This window comes from Ceratosolen solmsi, unplaced genomic scaffold (assembly GCF_000503995.2).
Source record: "Ceratosolen solmsi marchali unplaced genomic scaffold, CerSol_1.0 scaffold1, whole genome shotgun sequence".
NCBI classification, from domain to species: Eukaryota; Metazoa; Arthropoda; class Insecta; order Hymenoptera; family Agaonidae; genus Ceratosolen; species Ceratosolen solmsi.
In genome coordinates, this window is record NW_011948415.1 from 15,267,577 (window position 1) to 15,290,931 (window position 23,355).

A 23,355-nucleotide genomic window follows, 5' to 3' on the forward strand; every position below is an offset into this window, starting at 1 on the left:
GCGTAGAGCGCGCGGCCTTTTCTACGTGTCCGTGCGCTGCGGTTTTTCTATGGTGAAAAGCGGCGCGCGAATTTCTAATATGGCGGTGATGGAACGTCGAGGGCGAGCGTACGGTAAACTTCAGCAAATGAAAAGCGCGCTAGTTAACGCATTAATAGGCAGTTGCGATCGATTTTTTCCTTTACACCGACCAATGAAACGCTCGCTTAAGCCAAACTTTAAAATAATATTATTCTGCCGTTGCGTCGGACTTTCTACTTTATGTAACTCCCCGACGACCGTCGACCATACCTCCACTACTCAATGAATTTATGTCGTATGTAATTTCATCGGGACGTTATGATCGTTGGTTATTTGTTTTTGTAGATTATTATTTACCGGTAGCAGGGAATAATATCTTCACCGAGTTGTTTGCTCCGAGTCTCGGGACAGACTTTGATTATTCCTACCAACGCCGCTTACCTTTACCGGGATAATTATTTCGCGGGACCGCTACGTTGACAGTTTGAATATCTTGAGTTGGCGTTTGGCCAAAACTACTAATCGCCGAGTTAAAGAAGACAAGCATCCAATACTCTCTCTCTCTCTCTCTCTCTCTCTCTCTCTCTCTTCTTTACAGCTCGCATAAATTAAATACAAACCTGCTGCAAGCCGATATTTCCAATTTCAATAAGCCGAGCAGCAAATAGTCGGTACCGTTAGAGCGCGTGAAATTCTACACTTGCCAAGTCTCAAGCCAGTGAGTGCATTTCAAAGGTGTTGATATATTTTTTATCGATAATTCTTTACGTTAATTTGTTATAATTCGTTAGATATAATTTATTTCCTTTCTTCTTTTTTTTCTTTCTATTTTTTTTCTTTTGGTTCTTTTTTTTTTTTTTTTTATTGTTTTTTGTTTGTTGCAATGCCTTATGCGCATCCAATTATCGTTTCAATCACTTTAACATCAACGATTTTAACTTTCTGCCCTCTCGTGCATCGAGGCAAATAATTTTAAACTCATTTTGAAATTTAAAATTTGTACGCACGGCTAAATGTTGTATTATTAGTCTTCAACTTTATTGCGCATTATACGCGTCGTAAGGAAGTTTCATGAAATTTACTTACGAAATATTATTTTTAGTACTGTATACATTGCCGCTTTGTTTAACAAAAAATACCTAATATAGTAATTTAATATGACTTTAATAAAATTGCTCATAGAATTTCATCAATAAATAGAACAAAATGAAAAACAACAAGAAAAAGCAAAAACAATCCAAGATTTTCTAATACTCGACATTGTCTGCTTGCGATTTGGCAAATGATTACGGCTTACGCTCGGAGATTTATCAAGATTAGATATAAAAAGCATCGGCAACGAATATTAAGACGAGAAATTATAATGGAAAAAAGGATTGACTTATCGACCGTGTCATGATTTTCCATAATGTTTTAATATTAATATTTAATGGCTTGTGGGTAAACAATGCCGATGTACACATGCGCATATACCTTGTAGTTATTAGGTCTTATTATCCTGCAATAAATTTATAGCCTGAGAATATTTCAATTCACGAGGCAATAATTAACAGTGTATAGTGACTATAGTGCTTATGAATAGTAGATATTGATAGAAATTAGCCAGCAGTTTGACATTAGAGGGCCCCCGTGCCACGATGCAGTCAGGTTATGTAACCATTACGTTTGCAGTGTTGCTTAAACATTTTTATATTTATCTAAGTATTGATAAAACAATACTGGCTTTCCTTTGCGTAAAATTTCCAATAAGGGCAGGGAGATTATATTCGTAGGTGCATAAATATGAATGGGAAATAATATGGTAATAAATTTGCCGTGGTAACCTGATTCTGGAATGTTAATAGTCGCGTGCGCCCGGTTATCTAAATTTTAATTTACGCTCTTTGTCTTGGAATAGACGAGTAAGTCACTCGTTGCTAGCCTAATCGACTTCTCCAAGGACTCACAGCCATCCTAAGCCAGGCTCTCTGCTTCTGATTGCAGGTACCGCGTGGGCCTCACAGGCCCGGCAAGGGCGCCTACTGGGCCCTTCATCCCGCGGCCCTCTCCATGTTCGAGAACGGGAGCCTCTTACGGCGTCGCAAGCGCTTCAAGCTCCACAAGCCCGACAAGGAGCTTCTAAAGTCCGAGCTCCAGGCTCTGGCCTCGGCGATGCCACCGCCGCGCGCCGACCTCGCCGGACCCGGGGTCCTGGGCCCCGAGCACCCGTCGGGCCCGGGACCCGGGGCCGGCGGCCTCAGCCCGGCGAATCTCCACCGGCTCCGCGAGGACCTCATGCGCTGGGAGATGCAGGAGAGGCGGATGATGCTCGCGGCAGCGGCCGCTGCGAGCCAGGCCCTGCCCGCGCCACCGGCCCCCGTCGGCTCAGCCCTCGGCTGCCCGAGCTACTACCTCCTGAGTCCGGAGGCGCGGCAGCGGCTGGCCGATGGCGCGACAGCTGAGCCACCTCTCCTTCAGGGCGCGGCATCCTGGAGTTTCTCGTCGAGCTTCGGGGCCGCGGGTGGTGGCTATCCCGGTGAGAGTGAGGCCGCGGTAGCGGCCCTCAACTTCCGCGAGGCGAGCTCGTATTACGCTCGGGAGAGGCTAGAGGAGGAACCACCGGCTACGGGCCCCGGGGGCTACGGGATGGGCCTCGTGTTGGAAGCGCCGCCGGTCGCGGCCTCCGCGGCGTCCGGTACCGCCGGCCTCCTCGCTCGCCAGATCGCCAAACGGGCCAAGAAGCCCTTCACCATCGAGAATATCATAGCGCCGGACGAGCGGCAGGACGAGCGCCAGGAGGAGAGCGCCCGGGAAGAGAAGAGGCTCGTTCTCTCGATGCCCCGGCCGATCTACGCAGCGGGCTTTGCGGTACAGCCGAGCCTTGGCGACGGGGCGCACCAGAGGCCGAGCTACGGGGCGGCGACCTGATGGAACGGAGGATGGCCGCGCGATCCCCGGCTCGCTCGGCCGGGCCTAGCGAATTTTATTTATTTGAAGGCGATCGGGCGACACGCGTTCCACATTCCCGAGGTTCCAGCCGTTGATATTTGAGCCGCGTGTTCGCGATCGAGTCCGCCTGATCCACCACGTTATCCTCGTCCACCGCGTTGTTCTACGTCGTCCCCGCGATCGGCCTCTTAACCTACCTGCCTCTGTTACACCCCGTCGATAAAGGCGACGGTGAGTGGGCCGCTCGGTTGCTTAAACCCCGAATACCGACGAGTCATACGAACATAGTATTTTTGGCTTCGGGACCCATTTTCAATAGCGGGACTTAATAATTTTACGAGCCGGCGACGTACGGCGAGGGTCCTATGCGCGTAGCCGGCCGCTCGTCCTTTAAATCGCGAACGCTTTCATTTCGCTTAGCGAGCTTCGTAAGCCGGGGCCGACCCCGACGAGCTGATGAGGACCCAAGGCGGCAGTCACATTTATCGGCGATTTTCAGGACACACGGCGGGGCTCGAAGAGTCCCAAGCTCGTCCCATCCCTACGAATTAACGCGCCGACTGCGCGACATTGTAGCAGCGACATCTTTGTATTATGCGCGTATAGTAGACTTAGCTGATCAACGTGATTTATAGCGATGTGTTCCCCCTTTATCATACTGTCTCTCGACAAAGGATTAACGATGCGAGGACGCGCGCATGCGAACGCGGTCGAGACAAAAAGCACAATAAAGAAATGTAATGGATATATATATATATATATATATATATATATATATATATATAGGCGCTGCAGATGGCAAGGCGCAGAGCATCGACTTCGTTCGTAGTTACTGTTACTACTTAAAAAAGTGAAAATGAATTGTACTACTATTACTACTACTACTACTGCTACTACTCGCGCTGATGAAACGCATAAGTATTTGTAAATGTAGAGGAAACAAAAACGATATAAATTATTGTACATAATATTTAGAGAGTATCGACAGCGAGAATAAATAACGATGATAAATCGAACGACACGGCCTTATAGTTTATTTAATGCATCCTACACACATGCACGCAACGATATTTTCTGTTTTTTGATTTCAGGAATGAAGAGAGCGCTCTCTCGACTATTATTAATAGATAAAATTGCGGTCAATTTAATGCTCGTGCTTGAATCGAGAGCCTCAAGAGTCGAAGTTCAAGAGGATAACCGAAAGATTTATGCGTTAGCACAAAGGCCGCGATTATTGAAAAAAAAAAAAATAAATAAATTTAATAAAGGAAAAAAAAGCGTAATAATAATAATAATAATGATAATAGCAATAAAAAGAAATAATAAACGAGAATTTTTAAATATTAAATATTCATGAAATTTTGTGCGCTCTCGCTAATCTTTCATTACCATAATGCTTAGATGTTTGGTAAGGTGAGTCGCTTACGTTATAACGGGAGGAGAAGCTACTGAAATTTAATGAATCAGAGATTTGGCAGAGAAGTATCTATTATTCGCAAATTTGTCACTGTCTATTGTCTGTCATGGCCGGACGAGCATCGTCGGCGAGGTCTCAATTTGCCCATGAGGTGGGCTTAACGCGATAAGCTCGCTAGTTATATTGGTTATCTCGGTGAGCGAATGGTTTATCTTGCTCCAAAGATCCAGAGAATTCTCAGAGTCGGAGAAAGGACAAAAGAGCTGAAAAGAGCGGCTATTAAGGGAGTGAGATCGAGTTCCATTCTCAAGCGGCACCTCGTAAATTCGTCGCAAGGTAGGTGGAGAGGATGAAAAAACGAAGCGGACCTGCAATTTCCCCGTCGAGGTGGCAAATTGACACTGCACTCATCCATCGACTGCGTCATTTTATCAGTCAGTGAGCGCGCGGTAGACCGAAGAAGCAAGAAGAAGGCAAGAGATAGACAGAGAGATAAAGTGAACTCGCACGCGCGTGAGTAATAGAGCGAGATAATACGAGGGATGTGCGGGCGAGGTGTCGGTGTATGGGGAGGAGGTGGAGGACGGAGGTTTGGGTGAGATGAGAATAAAGAGAGAGAGAGAGAGAGAGAGAGAGAGAGAGAGAGAGAGAGAGTGGGCGAGAGAGGCGCAAGTCATTGGCCACCCTCCGAGGAGCAATCCGATTCCGTGTATTAGCTCGCGCACGCGCGGCATCCTCTTTTTACGCCTTTTCGCCCGACTCTCCCCCGCGTTTTTTGCTCTAATTTCATTTTCTCGTCACGCATGGACGCTTGATCCGCTGAGGCGTGACGAAGGCGAGTCCTGGGCCTTTTCGAGGTTCGTTAATTAAATTTCCGAGTCGCGAGGGCGCGCAAAAAGCAGGCGTGAGACGCGATTTCAGGGCGTCGGCGACCGCCCGATCGATCGATCCATCGCGGCATTTTGCCGGCGGCTAGTCAGCCGGGGCCTGATTCTTCCTGGGAATGCGGACGCTTGAGACTGATCCGCGGGCCCTGAGTTACGGGCCGTATGTGCCCCGGCCTCTTACAAACGATCTCCTAGCTGTGATTAGTCGTAGTTTACCGGCCGTAGTGAACCGGCGGATTCCGTATACGTGCCTGCGGAAATTACGACGAGGAGCAGCCGTTCGCTAAGTGTTACCGGCATCTTTACCCCCCTTGAGAGATTCTGTGACTCGGCTTGATTATGGATGCGCGCGCGCGAAAACTCTTAACCATCGCGCTAATTGACCTCGCACGCTTTTTCCCCCCGATTATCTCCTCGCGCTTCTCTCTGTCTCTCTGTCGGCCCTCTCCATTCCGAGTTTTTTGATTATAATATCCGACGACTATCGACTATCGTCGATATTTATTTATCTTATCGCTCGCTTACTTACTTTCGCGAATCCCTTACCCTTCTAAATTTTGTGATAATCATTGTGATATCTGGAATTGGTCCTACGTTGAGTCACTAAACTCTCTACTAAAGTCTTCCTTCTCGATCATCAGTGCGTTGCGCGGAGTAGAATTTTTCATTAGCAAACGAATTTCCGGCACTTGAGAAAATTTTCAAATGAATCAAGGCCACGTCAGATCGACTAGGAGTTTTAGCTTAAACAAAGCTTATCTATATCAATCGATATGGATTCTGATGAAATACCATAAGGGGTCTTCGATTCTCGTATTAGACGAAGAATTTCTTACATTGTAAATGTCGCAACGATTTTATCCAGCGTAATGATCGATACAATTTATTTATTCTCTAATCTTCAAAGCAATTGGTTTTTGACCTAATAAGAATAAATTTGATTAAAGACAAGAGATTGTTCGTTAAAATAAATAACTAATTTTGATTGTAAAATTGATAGACGCGAAGAGGCATTGCACGCACACTTAGTAATTAAAATAAATTTTAATTTTCAAATATCCAAGTTCCCGTGGCCATAAATCCTCACTCGTTAATGCAAAATTGAGATTTACAATTCATTCGTATTCTGCCAATTTGAGATTTTACAGACATTCGACATTTCTTAGAATACCGTTTCCACTAATTAAAACTTACGATTATTGTATGAAATTTTGCGGCAAATGCATTCTTAATAATATCGATGAGACAGGAATCGTTGCACACGATATCCGGGACAATGTTGAGCGGCATTTTACTTGCATATTGCATATTGCATATTGATCTTGCATATAATTTGTAAAATGATAAAGAAGTTAAAATTCATTCCGAGATACGATTAAGCGATAAATCCATCGTCGTATGGACATTATTATTAATCCTGAGCTTGCGCAAGAGATTTTGAAAACAAGTCGTCAAGTCGATTAGCAAAGTTTGAAATTTATTCGAGAAGGCTGATATGCCCTCGCGCACGCTGATCCTCATATTATAGCGTTGAAATAAAATTTCATTCAAATCGAACGTATTTTTATTTCGTATTATAAGATAGGATAGCTAGAAGAGGCTTATACGTCGTAAACAACTCGTCGAGAAATCGATAAATCGGTAATTTACAAAATAAATAAAAAAAAAAAACGAAACGAGCATTCCCGAAATCGTGCAGGAGACCACCGAATGAAAACGTCGAGTCTTTATTAACTCTCGGGGGCCTTCGTTTAAACAAACTAAATCTTTGACTAACGCTATAAAAAGGTGGATGAACGCCCGCATAAAGATTGAAACGCGCACGACTCGGGTGGGGAAACGGCCAGTGAAAGAAATGTGAAACTTAAAAAATAAAAAAAAAAGGGCATAAAATTATGTGTGTGTGTGTGTGTGTGTGTGTGTGTGTGAGAGAGAGAGAGAGAGAGAGAGAGAGAGAGAGAGAGAGAGAGAGAGAAAGAGAGAAAAGAGTTGCGCAGAAATATCCATTAAAACCGCAAATGCTTTACAACAGCCGCACTCCTCATTATGAATTAACGATCCGTACGCAGCCTCTTCCCTTCGGCTCCACCCCCTAACTGGGGAATGGCCCCCGCCCCTAGCCACCCAATCCGCCCGTCTTCCAACAATAACGCGAACTGACGGTAATAGTTCGGTATCGGGCGATATTATCCGAAAAAGGTCCCTTCGATTAAAATGTAAAAATCTCCGACCGAAAAATCCCGAATATTCATGACACTGTGGACCAGCTCCCGTGAATAAACACTTCATACTTAAAAGGCAGCCGGGATTACGCCGCTCACGAGACTTTCGAGGCCCCTGGGCCTTCTCCAACTATGAAAGCCTCGCCGCAATTTCTTCTTTTTCCTCTTCCTCGTCTGCGTACGAGCGGGTGGAGCTCCTCCCCGAGTCGCGCTCAAAGTCCTCCGACCACTCCGATCGGATTAGATCTTTACACCTGTTTTTTGCCGTGTAATCCTGGATTTTAATGGATACGGCGGGGATCATCCTTGTCTCGAGGATTATTTCGTATTAACGCCGCTCCTACGATATCCCCTCATTCCGCGACGCGTGTGTAATCGCTCGATGTAACTCGCATTTTCGCGCATTACATTGTAAAGCGCTCGGCTGCGCTTTACCTGTCCAGGCTCCGTATTTACGGCACTTAGGCCGCACAAGGTATTATCCAAGTCCAGGTAGGCGCAATTGTTTTAAAAAAATTAAAGCAATTTGTAAAGCGCGTCGTTATTGTTTATAGCAATAATCAGCTATAATATCGATCAAATTAGAATATTTGATCCAAAGAACTTGGAATCGTAAGCTTGCGGTTCGAGGCTTTGCAACTATTTCTTTTTGCCTTAAAGATTCTTCTTATATTAAATCATCGCTCGGTTATTTATTTTTCTTTTCTTTTGTTTTGTTTTATTTATATCATTCGCACATATTTTACTAAAAATTATTTTTGTCATCAAAACTTTGTCCCGACTGCCTTTCAATAAATACAAACAAATGCGACAAAAATATTATTAACGAGACCATATGTTGAGTATCGGGCATACGATATCTGTCGAATCAACATTAACGAGCTTATAATCAACTTATTCTCAATAATTGAAATAATTAAAATCAAGCTTTGATGTGATAATCAAAGTACACTTCGATCCTCTACACGAAGAAATTAATAATGTCAAGCGGCTTTGTAAATGATTGTTCGTTCAAAATCAAAAGATATAATATCTTGAGTTCTATGTAAATCATTAGTTTGCGTGGAAAAAAAAAATGCAAATTAAACGATATTGTTAATTTACTTTTAATAATTCGAATAAATTTTTAAATAATGATTTTAAGATAGATAATTGTAATAAGCTAGTGGCTACTAATAGAGTTAAAACAATAATAGACAATATTTTGATAAATTGCATTGATTTTGCATTGATTGTGCATTAAATTGATTTCGATCGATAAATTCGGCATTTTATCCCTTAATTAATTTGAGTTATTACGAATTGACGATAATTAAATAGACGTAATTATCCGGATAGTTGCATGGAGGATGCGTAATTTTCATTTTTGTTTTAAAGGTAAATGTACCCCGATCAGCCGTAAAACTGAGGGAATAAGTGAACTCGAATAAGTGAAATTGCAGACACTGCATAAATAATACGTAGAAAGCGTTTCGTGTTTGTAATCGCTTTGACTTTGTGCATCATGAAGTTTGCCCGGTTAACGGGAAAATAAAACTTCCAAGGAGTTAAATGGCGATATGCGCGAAAAGATATTGTAGTATTGGGACTTGAATTCTCAAATGAAAAAGTTGAAAAAAATATTCGAATCAGCCACCCCCGTAATGCCGCTGTCTGCTAGGGCTCAACTATCTCAACTATTCGAATCGATCATCAGCGTATCGGAATGATGATCAATGATATACTTTTTCATTAGATAGAGTCGGAGCTACGGTTAAACATATTGTCTAGTAGTTTAAACTTTAAACAATCTAGTACAGTAAACTTATCTAGCATTCATTTGAAATAAGTTGTTTACTCTAGCCTCTCTTGAATTACATGACAACAATACAGCCGCTCTGCTATCATTACCATTACCACTGTAATTTCATCCTTCTTGCTCCTGTCTTAAAATATTTTTGTCATTCATATTTTTGTTGCTTCTTGTATTATTAATATTATTATTATTCGTATTATTATCGTCGCTGTTATTGTTACAGTCGTTACTACGTTTTGAAATATCGTTGGGCATTAAAGCGATTTTTACATGGGATTAAATGGCGCGTGGTGTAGGCGATGCGTCATTAACTTTAAGTAGGGAAGGATGAGATTTTTCAGATATTAAAGGCGGATTTGCTTGTGAAAAGAGACGCCTGAGACGCGAAATCGCGCGGGCCTCCGAGGCTGAAAGCATCGGCCCATTAATTCACGCCCTCGATTCGCGACTTTATCGCGGGGGAGTCCCAAGCCGCAGGGGTCAGGGCTTGTAAGCTCGGGCCCTCGCTAAATTAGCCTCGACGAAATTATTTACACATCAAACGATAATACATCGGTGCGCCGCCGCGTATTCGAATGCTCTGCGGTTAATATTTTCTGGTTCAATTTTCGGCTTTTGCGAAGAGAGAAGAATGAAGACGAAGAGCGTGCAAACGAGGACGAATAAGAAGAAGAAGACGAAGAAGACGAAGAAGACGTAGACGAAGAAGAAGAAGAAGAAGAAGAAGAAGAAGGAATTCCATCCATCAAGCCGAGGTCTCTTAGCTCTCTCTCTCTCTCTCTCTCTCTCTCTCTCTCCGTCTCCATCTCACCCACCCATGTGCCCATACGTAGGCTCACTCTTTCTAGTGCTCTCGCGTTCCCTTGCAACAGCGCCTTAGTTATAGGCAGTTTGGTATATATGAAAGTGTGCTCATAGCCTCGGGCAACGCAGAGCGAAAAGACCGACCGAAGAAGAAACCGGAGAAGAAACATCGGGAGAGAGAGGGAAAGTCGGGTGTTGATGACCAGACACGGCGGCGGCAGAGGCTTAAGGCGGAATGCCTTTCATCTTTTCATCTTCGTCTTGGCGAGCCTCTTCTCTTCGCTCCTTTCGTTGTACATACTTGGATGCTCGTCTCTTCGCACCTTCTCCTCGGATTCTCTCCATTTTCGTTTCATCGACGTCCTTCTTCCTTCATCCTCTTTCTCTTTCTCTTTCTCTCTCTCTCTCTTTCTCTCGTCCTCTCTCTCTCTCTCTCTATCTATCTTTTAGACTCTCTCACCTCTTCGATTTCTTAAGGTCCTCCTTAACGTTCCTTAAGTAACTTTTGGGGCCTCTTCGATACGCGTGCGTATACATACTATACCTGTATTTTCATGCGATCCGCTCCTCTGCAAGCCGTACCCTCTCGTTTTTGCCTTACATTTCTCTTTCGAGCGCGATAATAAATTTTGGATCTTTCGAAGAATCCTTCAGTAAGTCCGTGCGAGCTCGGGCGGCATCGACTTATGTAAACTCCCTTTCTCTCTCTCTCTCTCTCTCTCTCTCTCCTCTCTCTCTCTCCTCTCTCTCTCTCTCTCTTACTCACGCACGCACGCAGACACACACACACACACACATGCCCACAAGCGCGCACCCGTGGGTGCACACGCGTGCGCGGACTGTCTCTCTCAAACTCCTTCGCATCTTCGTTCTCTTAGCTATTCCCTGTCTGTTCAATTATCGTATACACGAAAGTCTAAGAGGATTTATGAACTTGGCAGCTAGATGAGATCCATTGCGTAATAAACCATATAATACTCGATACTTCATCTCGACTTATCCTTCACTTTTTTCTCTAAAATTTGGATTTTTAAATAGATCTTTTCAAATCGATACACTTTTAGATTATTATTGTTAACTTTTGTCCGTTATTTATCTATGTTTTTTGCTTTGATAAAACTTACGCGCATTTGGAATTGTGTATACTATCATCACTTGGCAAACAAAACGCTTGAGAAAAAAATTTTTTTTTTTTGCAGGTACGCTACCTGTATCATTATGAATATCTATCCTATATTATTGTTAACATCTCGTACTCACAATTCGGCTGGTAATAGCCATTATTGCACATCGTATAATTATTTCACACTAAATAGTCAATTATTATTATTATCGAGCGAAATATCAATTACAAAGGTAACAAGGTTTGTAGAAATCGGGTAAAGAAATGTCACTTTATAAACATTAAAACGGTTCATCAGAATTATGAAAATCCACCAGACTTTGCATAAGTCTTTTTCTATCTTACTTGCTCGTATACAAATATAATTTTAATGAAATCTAAGCATCCATATGCGACATTATTAGAGAGTTGAAAGGTGAGATTTGTTATTAGTCGAACTTTCAATACGCGCATGGGAAATTAATTAGAAGGATTCACGTATTTGTTTGATACCAGGGTAATAAGGCAGCAGCATCAGCAGCCATACGAGATTAAGGCTTCTCTTTCGTATGGAGAGAGAAGGAGATGATGATTCGAACCGGTTCGTACTAATTTGCGGATAATGGCTCCTTCTCTCTGAGTATATGCTTTTATTCGAAAAACGTTTAATCTAAGTGGACTAGCGATATATATATATATATATATATATATATATATATATATACGCACACAAGTCATTTGAATTTTTATCATGTGATATGATTTTCTTTTCATCAAAGATATTCTACAATAAATGTAAATTTTATCAGAGGCCAACTATTTTTTACACTTGCCAATTGAATTTATTAGTAAACATTGATTATTATTCAATTAGCTTGGCTATAATGAAAATGCAGTTATTTAGGATAGGATAGGGCAATTTATTTGTTTTCTTGTAATACGGTTTTTCTAGCACAATTGTCAGCTTGAGCTAATTAAATAATAAAAAATTCTATAATATAAAATATTTTTACAAACGTGAGATCTATACATCGCTCCTAAGCGATCCTGTTCATTTATGAAAAATTGATGTAACGGATATTTTGTTATTTACTTTGTTAAGCATTGGTTGTAATTACGTTTTAATAAGACAGCCGATAGATTATTGTCAAAGGTATAAATAAGAAATTACTGGCTAATAGTAATAAGGCGAATTAATTCTGTTCCGTCAATCTTAAGTCAGTCACTGTTCTAGACCATCGGACATACTTCCTCTCATTTCGATGAGACGAACGATAAATTGAATCTATTTATACATACAACATTGAATTAATTACACGGATAAATTAACTAAAGAGCTCCACCTTCGTCAGCTTGATATACTAACTCAAGCAACTTTTCATCGCCATCAAATGAAAAGGAACAGGAAAAGTAAAAACGAGCAGATAATAGACAAAATATCACGATAAATGATGATGGCTTTGTGCCAAGGAATCAGTAGTCAAAATGTTACAAGACATGCCTTGTCATCAAGATTAACTACCATGTAGGAATCGCCAACGTTAATGCCCGTTAATATGCCCGCATATTAGAATTGACGAGTGTCAGTGCCAGTAGTGACTATAAGGTAGTAAATTGCCCTGCAAAGTCAAGCAAATTAAAATCTGTCTTTGAGATAAGAACGCCCCGAGCTGAGCATAGCGGTCTATAACGGTTCTACGGGAATTTTCATTGGTGACAAATGGCACAACCTAACATTATCGTATTATAGTTGTAATTGGATGTGTCGGAAAGTGTGCACAATTATCCAATCAAAAGAGAGCTTCATTCGATATATTAACTAATGAAGATCATTTGTCCGGAGCCTTGGATTTCGCTTACAATGCACAAAATCCACAGCCGGATGATAGTAGCCGTGAATTTTGCGTATCGGGACAGGCGTCAGCGATTAAATAAAACAAGCTCTGGATAATTGATTATCGTGTTTGGTCGGAACGGAGCTCGACATTCGATTCGATTTTGCTTTAGTGGCATCGAGATGGGATAGCGAGGTGAGCGATATCGAGATGTCGGCGGAGTTGAAAAAAAAAAAACCAAAAAAAAGGAAGAAACCAGATCCGGGGCGAACAAACAATGTATAATGGCTGGCACTAGGAGTAAGGCCAAGGAGTAGCAAGATCCTCGCCGGTAGTTGTCTCGGATAATTGGACCGAGCGGCTAGGGGGATGCATTATGTCAGGGAGTTGCGCGCCGAGAGGGAATTATTACGATTTGCTCGGGAGTAATGATGGTAACGCGAGAGCTGTTGACCTCGAGATCGAGAGTTTACCGTTAGCCAGCCGCGAGGAGAAGGAGGTGGAGGAATAAGAGGTCGAAGTAATCCCTGCTAATCCTTTCGTCGCCCTCGACAATCTCCTCGCCATTGTTTAACGTCTCCGCGTGCCAGTCGCCTCCTTTGATGGAAATACGATCCCAAGTGCTTAGGATATTAAATAGCGTGGTAATTTGGTAATTTTGTATGGTAAGTACGCGCGGCCCAATTGAAATGCAATTGTCCTTCGATGCACTTCATAATTCATCCTGTCTTTTATACGTAATCGGACGTAGAATACAGTTTGTTTGCAATGGCGCTGCTACTAGAATAATTTATGGGCCAGGTGGGGCCTCCAGGATTATACGAGGAGGCATTGGGAATGCGAGGCAAAGCCATCCTCACATCCTCATTGGCTCTCGTTTCGATGATAAATTTCCTCGTCCTTGCGTGGATCGTAGCGTGTATCGTGATCGATATCGAGACTTTACGGGTACATCTCCATAAGTTCCAGGCATAGAATCGTACTGCGTGCACAGAGACACATTAATTATCCAGTATCTCCCTTTCGATGTGTTTGTAATGCGGTCGGGCATTATTTCGAAAGATGTTGAAAGATTGCTTTTCGCGGCATTGAATAACGAAAATTATCGATTCCTTTCAGCCAGAAATAATAGAATAAGAAACTCGTTGGATAGAGCTTAATGATCATTGTCGTAATCCAAACCGTAAGCAGTATCCACTTTTCATGAATAAACTTTCGATCCTTCGGCATTAAAAAGGTTTGATCGAGGTAATGTGATTCACGGCGAGGCCGTTGAATAATGGTCGCCTCGCTAGTCATTCAAATAGCTCGCCGATATGTATATCGATCATTTAAAATTTTTTTTTTTCTTCCTCTTTTATCTTTTTCATTATTTTCTACAATCATAGTGATGGCTTTCGACCACTTTTCATCGATAAAAACCCTAACGAAGCAATTCACATTCCAATATTAAGTACTTATGTTAATTGCTTTATCTAATAATGAGTTTAGGAATAGTTTAATTGGCTTTGAGAGCTCATTCGGCATCGCGAAGCGACAGCGTTAACTAGATTTTTGCCAAAACAATAATGGCGCGTCCCATTTCAACAGTCAATAATATATTCGCGTTAAAAGGAAAACTCGTATCGATAAATATTTTTAAAATCAGCGGAGAAATTATTAGCAACATCGAGCATCCCTCCCTACTGTCTCTCAATTTTCTATCAATTTTCTCCTTTTTATGTTCTCTCTTTTTGAGCGTACGTGCGTACGTGATGCCTAAGCTTGTCATTACTTATGCGCTCGAATTATTATTATGTGCTCCTCGAGTGGTGTGCGCGCGCGCGCGTGTGCGCATAATTTTGTACATGTATGCGGGAGAGCGGCGTATCTTTGGTGGAACTTAACGATGCAACATAAGCTCGCCGACGTATACGAAGAGAGGAGAGGAGCAAGAAAAGAGAAAAAGACAATAGTCGAGGGAAGAAAGTGCGAGAGATGATGCGTAAGGAAAAAGAGAAAAGAAAGGGGGAAAAGAGGCGGTCATAAACGGCAATAAAAAAAATAAAAAATAAAAAAAAAAATACAAGTATTTTTCCTGACCATTAAATCGAGCTTAAATCTTAAATATGTTTCATTTTAGTATTTTATTATTAAATGGCAACTATGTAAAAGTTTTCCCCGCACCGAATCATACGAGAGTCAATGCTTTAACCATTTATAATGGCATCATATTCATCATTTTTATGAGTTTCGTACTTCGTTAATGTAACTTCTTATGTAAAAAAAAAAAAAAAAAAAAAAAAAAAAAAAAAAACCCAATTGTTCCAAATAGCGTATTTATAATTTCGATTCAAGCTTATTTACGTTGCGTAAATTGCACAGGTTACCTATGTACATAATTTCAACTTTAATTCGTTTTATTGCGTAAGCTTGTCTCTATCGTGATATAATACTATGGTGATATTCTAGTGGAATTGAAAAAAAAAGAAGAAGAAGAAAAAACAAAAGAAAAAATTTCAATTACAATTATAAAGATCTGCCCAGTCTCAATAATATCACATAGTATGAGTATTAATTAATATCGATAAGACTTTTCCTATAAAAATAGAAAATTAATGCATACTCATTAGTTCTGTAATCATTTATTTTTTTTTTTTTTGCTTTTAGAAACTGCAACAATCTTAGGAACTATTGTTAACTTGCCACAAGACTAGTAATTTATAGTGTATAATATGACTTGCGCACAACATTGATGTAAGATTTTAAGATTTTTACGAAGCACAGGAATTTCTGTTCTGTATATTTTTTAGTATATCTTATCGTTAAATTTTATTCAACAGACTGTTTATTAATAATCAAATTGGTGCTTATAAGAGACATTAAGAAAATGATTCTAAAGTCATGGACTTAAAAATAATCATTAGCTGTTGATAGAATGGTAGTATTAATAATAAACGCTTTTTCTTCAAATCAAAGCGAAACCTCGATTTTAATGACGAACAAAAACAAACAAAAAAGATGAAAAAAAAAAAACCAAAACACCATTTCGTCCTAAAAATATAATGTTAACTAAGCAATTCAAATAAACTATTATTTCTTTAAGATATTATTAATTTCAATAAACATGCTGCGTGTATCAATTCGTACAGCCGTCGATGAATTATCATTTAAAGAAAATAGTAATATAAAAAAAAAATGGAAAAAAGAAAGAAAATAACGATGCCGAAGTAAGATACTTAAGAATCCAGTTCTTCCTATTTAAATTGCTTTAATCGTCTTTTCTTCTTGCGCTTAGTGTCTAACGTTCAATTATTTTAATACTACATTTTAAAACTGCTTAATATTACAAAAGAAGGGAGCATTGCCGGACATTATAATCAGTTTTGCGATTGTAATGGAAAAGGAATTGGTCTTGTCGATGTCTAATTTAATGGTAACGCTCGACTAAGTTGCGACGCACGATGAAATGTTCACATAAGTTGGTGTAAAATCAAATGTTAAAAGGCAGCCTTGTGGTGCTTTTATCGAAAGCTCCGCCAAGTAGGCAACATTATCGCAAATTATTTTCAAGAGCTAAGGAGTCTAATCGTTTATCAAGAATAGTTATCGATGCTCTCGCAAAAGGATATTGTCGAAAACTCGAGAAACGCGGTTACAAGCCATCATTGCCGAGTTACGTTAAAAGCCGCGTGGTATTACCGAAAAAGCGGTACTTAGCGACGGGAACGCAACCTCAGTAGCATTTATTGGCGAGTCTTTAGAGAAGAAAATAATGTCGGAGAAAGGCAACGTCAGTAGTACAAGGGTGAACCGCAGATTGTCGTTGTCGACGTTGACTTCGTCATGGGTAAAAGAAGGGTCGAAAGACGCTGATGAGGAGGTAGAGAAAGAATGACAGAAAGAGCTTGGAATAAGAAGACGAAGGAGAAGAAGAAGAAGAAGAAGAAGAAGAAGAAGAAGAAGAAGAAGAAGAAGACGAAAAAGACAAAGAAGAAACATTATTCATTTATGCACAGTACAATGGAAGCACACAATTGTTCCCTCCTCGATGGGGTTTACTTCTTCTTACATGCCTACTGGCGAGAAAAGAGAAAGAGAGCGAGTGGCACTCGCACGCGAGCCGAACGTCTGCTTCTTCAATCGGCGCTCGCATTTACAAGAGAGTGCACTTGCTTATGTGCATCGACGTACGTAACGACGTATTATGCGGGCGTATGTATGTTTAATTAATGTGCAGGGCATTCATGAAAAATTAACGATTCGTCGACTCCTTTAGGTCGCAACAACCTGCCCGCGAGTTATACATGTTCACATGTTTATGCATCTTATTAACTGCTCGCCTTGCTAAAGAACGAGAGCACATATTGTTAACTAATTGCCCTTGTGTGGGTATATACATGTTGACTATGGTAGCGATGATAACCGTTACCCGTTCCTTCCTTACGCTGAATTAGTACGTATGTGTTTATCATCTACGAGAGCTGAGACGGCCATCTGTACTTCATCGGTACTTCATCGGTACTTAATCGGTACTTCAAGGCCTCCTTCCATCAATGATTCCCTACTTGCTTCTTGCAATCCCATTCCCTTTCCTCTGTGCTTGAGGATAATTTTATACGCGGGAAAGAATATATGGCCACGCGTAGGCAGATGTAAATAAATATTGGTACGACGGGAGTTCGAATTACCAGCCCGAGGAACTATCTTTAAGTTTTGACGGCAAAGTATTTCGGTAGGTATTATCGGTAAGGCAAATTACGTGCAATTAAAGTAATTTTTCCCATTTCTCGATAAGTAAGATAAGATCGAGCGATGTTTAATGAATTTAGATCCTTCGGACTGCTGATAAAGAAAAATTGTAGTTTCTTTGAAAGCGAAACAGCAAAGAATATATTCGTAGCTTAACGCGCGGTTTAATCATGATCCATGAAATTAACAATGATATTAACAATATCATTAACAATACCTGAAAATTCCAATGCCACATAACTTATTCTTAACTTAATGTAAAACAGCGGTATACCGGTAGCGGTATATATATATATATATATCTTATATATAAATCTTTAAATTGAAATCTGCTCCGTGTTAATTATTTTAATAAAATTTATCTTTATTGTTGGCCATTTATTTAATTCGTACACATTAATGATGCAAATACAATATTTTTCGATTAACAATATGCGTGTGTGCGTGCGCGTACGTACATAATAATGATTAGAATGGCTTAAAAACATAACCTTAAAAACGAAAAATTTAATCAGAATGAGAAATTATGTTGAAAATTCGTTACTAAAGAAGAGTAGTTAACAAATATATTTCATATTCATTTTCATTCAATTTCATCGAGTCTGTGTACAAATAACTCTTTAATTACATGTTGCTCAACCAAGAGACTGTTAGTTTATTCTCTCGCACAGAAAGTTTCCTTAACACGAATCCATATAGACAGTACTCATCTTTACATCATAAGAAACAAAGTTTGTTGCTTTTTCCATAATTCTGTTTTAGTATCTAGGGTATGTATATGTTTCTGCGAACGGGTTTATTTTTAGAGATACCTTATATGTACATCTCGGCAATTTTTCAGATAAAGGATAATGCACATTTATTTATGTGAAATGAAACGTCTGAACAATATAATTATATATATTTTTCTATTATTAATATTTGGTATTAAAATTTTATTGGACACAATGAAGCTCCCTTCTACTTAAATACGAATTTGTAAAATTCAATTAATAATAATTCCATTGCAACCCCATTATCGATAAATTATAATTAAACAATTTATTGATATATCAAATCATACAAAAATACATTAGAAGATTAATAATGCCTAATGTCATATAATATAGTTAGAATCCATATATCCGAGCATATACGGCTATACACAACCTCATCGACTCTTAACAATTATCAAACGCAGAAAATTCTTTAGTCGATTAAATTAGAGGCGCATGCGCGCTTATGTACTATTTACGATTACGTATTACCTTATTATACAATAGTCCGCGAGTATAGTAGATAAGCTAAGGTATGATTGGTGGAGCTTCGAAGCTCAAGACGGAAATATCCGTCCGCTGGCGGCTTCTTCGTTTTCACGGGCCCAAGCGACCGTGAGAATCCATCCGTAACGCGTTAAACGCGATTCGACCAGCCGTCATTAGTCCTTACAATGCCTCGTAACAATCGAAGCTCATCCGAAGCTTTTTGTTTGGCGATCATCGCTCCCGACGCGAGGAGTCACTCCTTTACAGCAGCCGAGTCGTGCGCGATAGGAGCGTTGCCATAATTCTCACCAACTCACGCTTACGCGCTTCTGTATGATTCATGCGCTAATATTCGTGGAGCGTCGTTACGCGTTACACGGGCGAGCGATGTGGTGAAAAATGGAAAAGACGAAGAGCCGCGGATAATGGGAGAAAAATCGTTATTCCCTTCCCTTGGGCTTGGCGACGCACATTGAATAGATGAAATTCTTAAGTCTCTTTGGCCGAAAAGTACCCTCATCTATTCTCGCGACGGACAATGGAGTCCGTTGTAGGTTCACCAGGAGCAAAGACGCTCGCGAGGACGTGACGAGGACCGAGTCTATCGTCCAAGCCGCTGCATCGTACTCGCGCCCCTGGACGGCCAATCGGTCAGCTTATTAAATACAAATCCCCTCGTAAATCAGGCGGGAGCCGCGCGCACGATTTACCGAGTGATCCGAGCGTGTGATTAATCAGGGCTCGGAGGATAGAGGCCGAGCCGACGATGTTGTTGCTGCCGCCGCGGCCGCCACCTTCTAAGAAACACCTCACACGTCCAAGCCGCGGTCTCGCGATTAATCAACATCGAGAAAAATGGTGAGCGCTCGCTTTTCGGGTCCTACGACCGAGCCCGGATGATCCTCGCGAGTTCACGCACTACCACTAAGAAGATCGCGTTCCCGTCCTCGCAGTCGTCCTGCCGGCCACCGCTCGGTGGGCCTTAGCTCGACGACTAAGTCAGCGTTCAACAATATCATTATGAGGATTGTAAGCGTTGCTGCGACACCTGGTGCATGGGGATTTGAAGTTGAAAATTGGCGATACCGTCTTCTGCTTGGCCATCCGAACGAATGGAAAGACCGATGGAATAGGCTATCGAAGTTTGGGTCTTTGCTAGTCTCGATGCTCGAGCATTTTAGTCTTTGTTTAAACCATTTTTGTCGTTGTTGTTGATGTTGTTGTTGTTGTTTTTGCTCGGCCTTTGAGCCAAGCGTCAATGTTTGATATGCCACTTTCAGACGATACTTGGATGAAATATTTGACAACCTAACAACAGTCTTGGCGTTCGTCCTTTCGTCTCATAGATATTTGCAAACTTTCCAAATGACAAAGTCTTTTGATTATTAGCCGCTAAATGTCTTTACATACAATTTGCTAAAGCCGTGTGGATAGTTTATAGATTGCTCGATCACTTAATTCGATAGCTTCTGTGCTTTTTGATTGATTTTGATAAATTTTGATCGGGGAGTGGGTGAAGGAGAAATAAACAATGATTAACTCTTGCGATAATGTCTATATACAATCTCTCTCTCTCTCTCTCTCTCTCTCTGTGCGCGCGCGCGTGTGTGTGTGTGTGTGTGAATGTGTGTGTGTGTGTGTGTGTGTGTGCGCGCGCGCGTGGAAATATCCGATTGACAAAATATTCGAAGATATTAGCTGCTTTGTTAGAGAATATCGAGTTAATTGTCAAACGATTATTTATCTTTATTCAAACGTGTCGGATTGCTCGTGACACAAAAGAAAAAAAAGATCTACCAATAATTGCATTAAAATTGAATGGCAGTTATTCACTTAAATAATAAACACTCTTACGGGTAATGTTAGGAAAAAGAAATCATTTAATATCTGGATGTCTAGTTTAACACTACGGAAGCCGTGAATTATATGAAATTAATCGTTAGCACTTTCGCAAATGTCTATTACAAATAAAATACAATACTGTCTGGCAATAATCATAACGTGAGCCCATTTTAATACAATTAATATGCAAATATAATTAAAATAGTAATACAATTTCCGCGTAGCTTCAGAAAGGTAGTTTATTATTTTTTTTCTCGTTTGTTTTCTTTTTTCTTTAGCAGCGAATAATCTAAACATTAACGGCCACATTTCTCAAACTGTTCGCCTTAAATATTATTCGCATAGTCGCATCGAGGCTGCATAAATGTTGCCTTAGTCACAATGAAAGAAAATAATAGTTTGATTTAATTATAGTTCGCATCGCCGTTGCCCGTGCAAAAGAGCCGCTACCTCGAGAATTCCAATCTCATGCACGACAATAGAATAAAATGCAGCGAGGAATGCATTTTAGGTATCCATTTTTTTCTTCTTTAATTTTTTTTCTTTTATTTTTCATTTCTATGCACGCGCGGAGGTAAATATTTCTTCTTATAAAGCCCATGTGTATGTTTGCCCTGGAAACAACACTGTAGTCATCGTATAATAACCGCGCTTCCCCGTACGATTAGACATTCGAGGAAAAGACGAGGAGCGCCGTAGCGTATCTTGGAACGAGGAAAAGGAGAGGAAAAAGAAGAGGAAAGGAGAAAATCCTAAACACACCTATTTGGTGGGACGTAAGACCTTCAATTTGCTTGGAGAGGGCAGCCAGTGGGCACTGCCACGTACAAATCGTTCTGTTGCACACGCATATAATGTTTACCCATGATCTCTCTCTCTCTCTCTCTCTCTCTCTCTCTCTCTCTGGCCAACTATTTTTCTATTTCTATCTTTATCTCCTCTTTCTTCGAGTGTTTTACAAGCGCTGAAAGAAACCTCCATATTCCGCGGGCAAGTCACCGATGCATGACTCGACGCTATTTTTCAATTACACAGCGGAGGTCCGCGCGCATGCCGCGGCGTATCGCAAGAGACAGAGAAAGAAGCAAATGGCGGCTCGCGACTATTCCGCCGCCGGAAGTCGAGGGCGGAGGCACTTGTACTCTCTCTCTCTCTCTCTCATTTACACGCGCCCGCAGAGGCGGTCGTTGCGTCGTCGTTGACTTTGTCCTCCCATCGCTCTCTTCCTCGTCCGCCTATGCTCCCCGGGCGTTTTTCTCCCCCCGTCGCCGCCCCTCTCGGTCACTCGGTTTCTCGCTCCCGCACTCTCGCGCTCGTTGTCCGGTGGAAAAGCTTCGTCTCAGGATTCGTCGCTACCGCGTTACGTGGGCATGCGGGCAGATTACGGGGGCCCGGCTCGCGCTACCAGCTGTGCCTCTTCTTTTCCGTCTTTCGTCGTCGACGCTCGAATCGCTGGGAATCCGCACCGACCCAAGCTCGAGTCCCCGGTCAATAACCAGCGCCTCGTCTTGCTTCACTTCCGGCCCGAGCCTCGACTTCGCGGCTCATTACAAACGAGTCGCCGAAGGGCTCGAATACATCGTCCTCGATCTCTCTCGTCCTACGTCCATTTATCGGATTCGCCACAGTGTCACTCGCTCGAGGGATAATGCCTTTGCTAATAGGCATCGCTTCGATGCTCGCAAATCGCATTACTTGCCAGTGCGCATGTCAAAATAATAATTATTGGCGAGACTCGATTCGGAGCTGCGTCTTTCGCGAATAATGGGCTGAAGAAGACCGATCGAGATGCCAAATTGTATATGCGGCTTTATATTTATCAGTGGTTTGGATACGCTTGATGGGGGGTTTGGGGTGGGAGTAGGAGGAGGAGGACGAGAAGGAGGAAGGAGGAGGATTCTCAGGACTTTCGGGCCGTTTGAGCGAATCATAAAGGATTATTTTCGAAGACTGCAAACGATTCCAAGGCGTCTTGGAGCGATTTGGCAGATTCGCGAACGCGACAACGAGAGATAACGTAGCTGCGACGTAGTTGCGTCATAATTCGACATTATTATGGTGCGCCTCGAGCACGAGCAATGCAAAGTTTATAAAATATGCTGGGGGAAATTGCGCGAGTGATAAAAGTTTCTTCGCAAATCGTGCGAGTCCGGTATAGAACGCCGTTTACTCGTGACGTTGGGATGATGGTTATCTCGATAATCGCTTTAAATATTCTTCCATCTAAGCAAACTGCTCCCTCGAAACACGAACAATGACGTTCTCGCGGGCAAGAAATTTCAAAAGCCAGAGTCACAGAATAAGTAGCTCCAAAATAAAACAAAATATTGTGCGGCTTCCGTGCGATTACACCCCTCCCCCCCACCCCCCTCCCCGCCCCCCTCCCTACCTCCTACCGTTCACTCTCTCAACCCATCAAATACCAGGGGAAAGGGGTATCCTTAGTCTGTCAGAAGCGTGACGAGCAGATCCGTGTGCGTGCAATGATCGAGATGTCGGACGGGAATAAAAGAATAAAAAGATAGGG

General features: G+C 41.5%; 1 protein-coding gene across 1 annotated transcript in view; it reads left to right on the plus strand.

Moving 5' to 3' along the window:
• LOC105368996 (forkhead box protein B1) overlaps positions 1 to 3,038 on the plus strand; it is a 17,898-nt gene extending 14,860 nt beyond the window's left edge. Inside the window, exon 2 of the mRNA XM_011508217.1 lies at positions 2,005 to 3,038. Within this exon, the coding sequence (XP_011506519.1) occupies positions 2,005 to 2,928 (924 nt within the window). The 3' untranslated portion in view covers positions 2,929 to 3,038. The remainder of the gene's footprint in view (positions 1 to 2,004) is intronic.
• Positions 3,039 to 23,355: the final 20,317 nt, after the last annotated feature.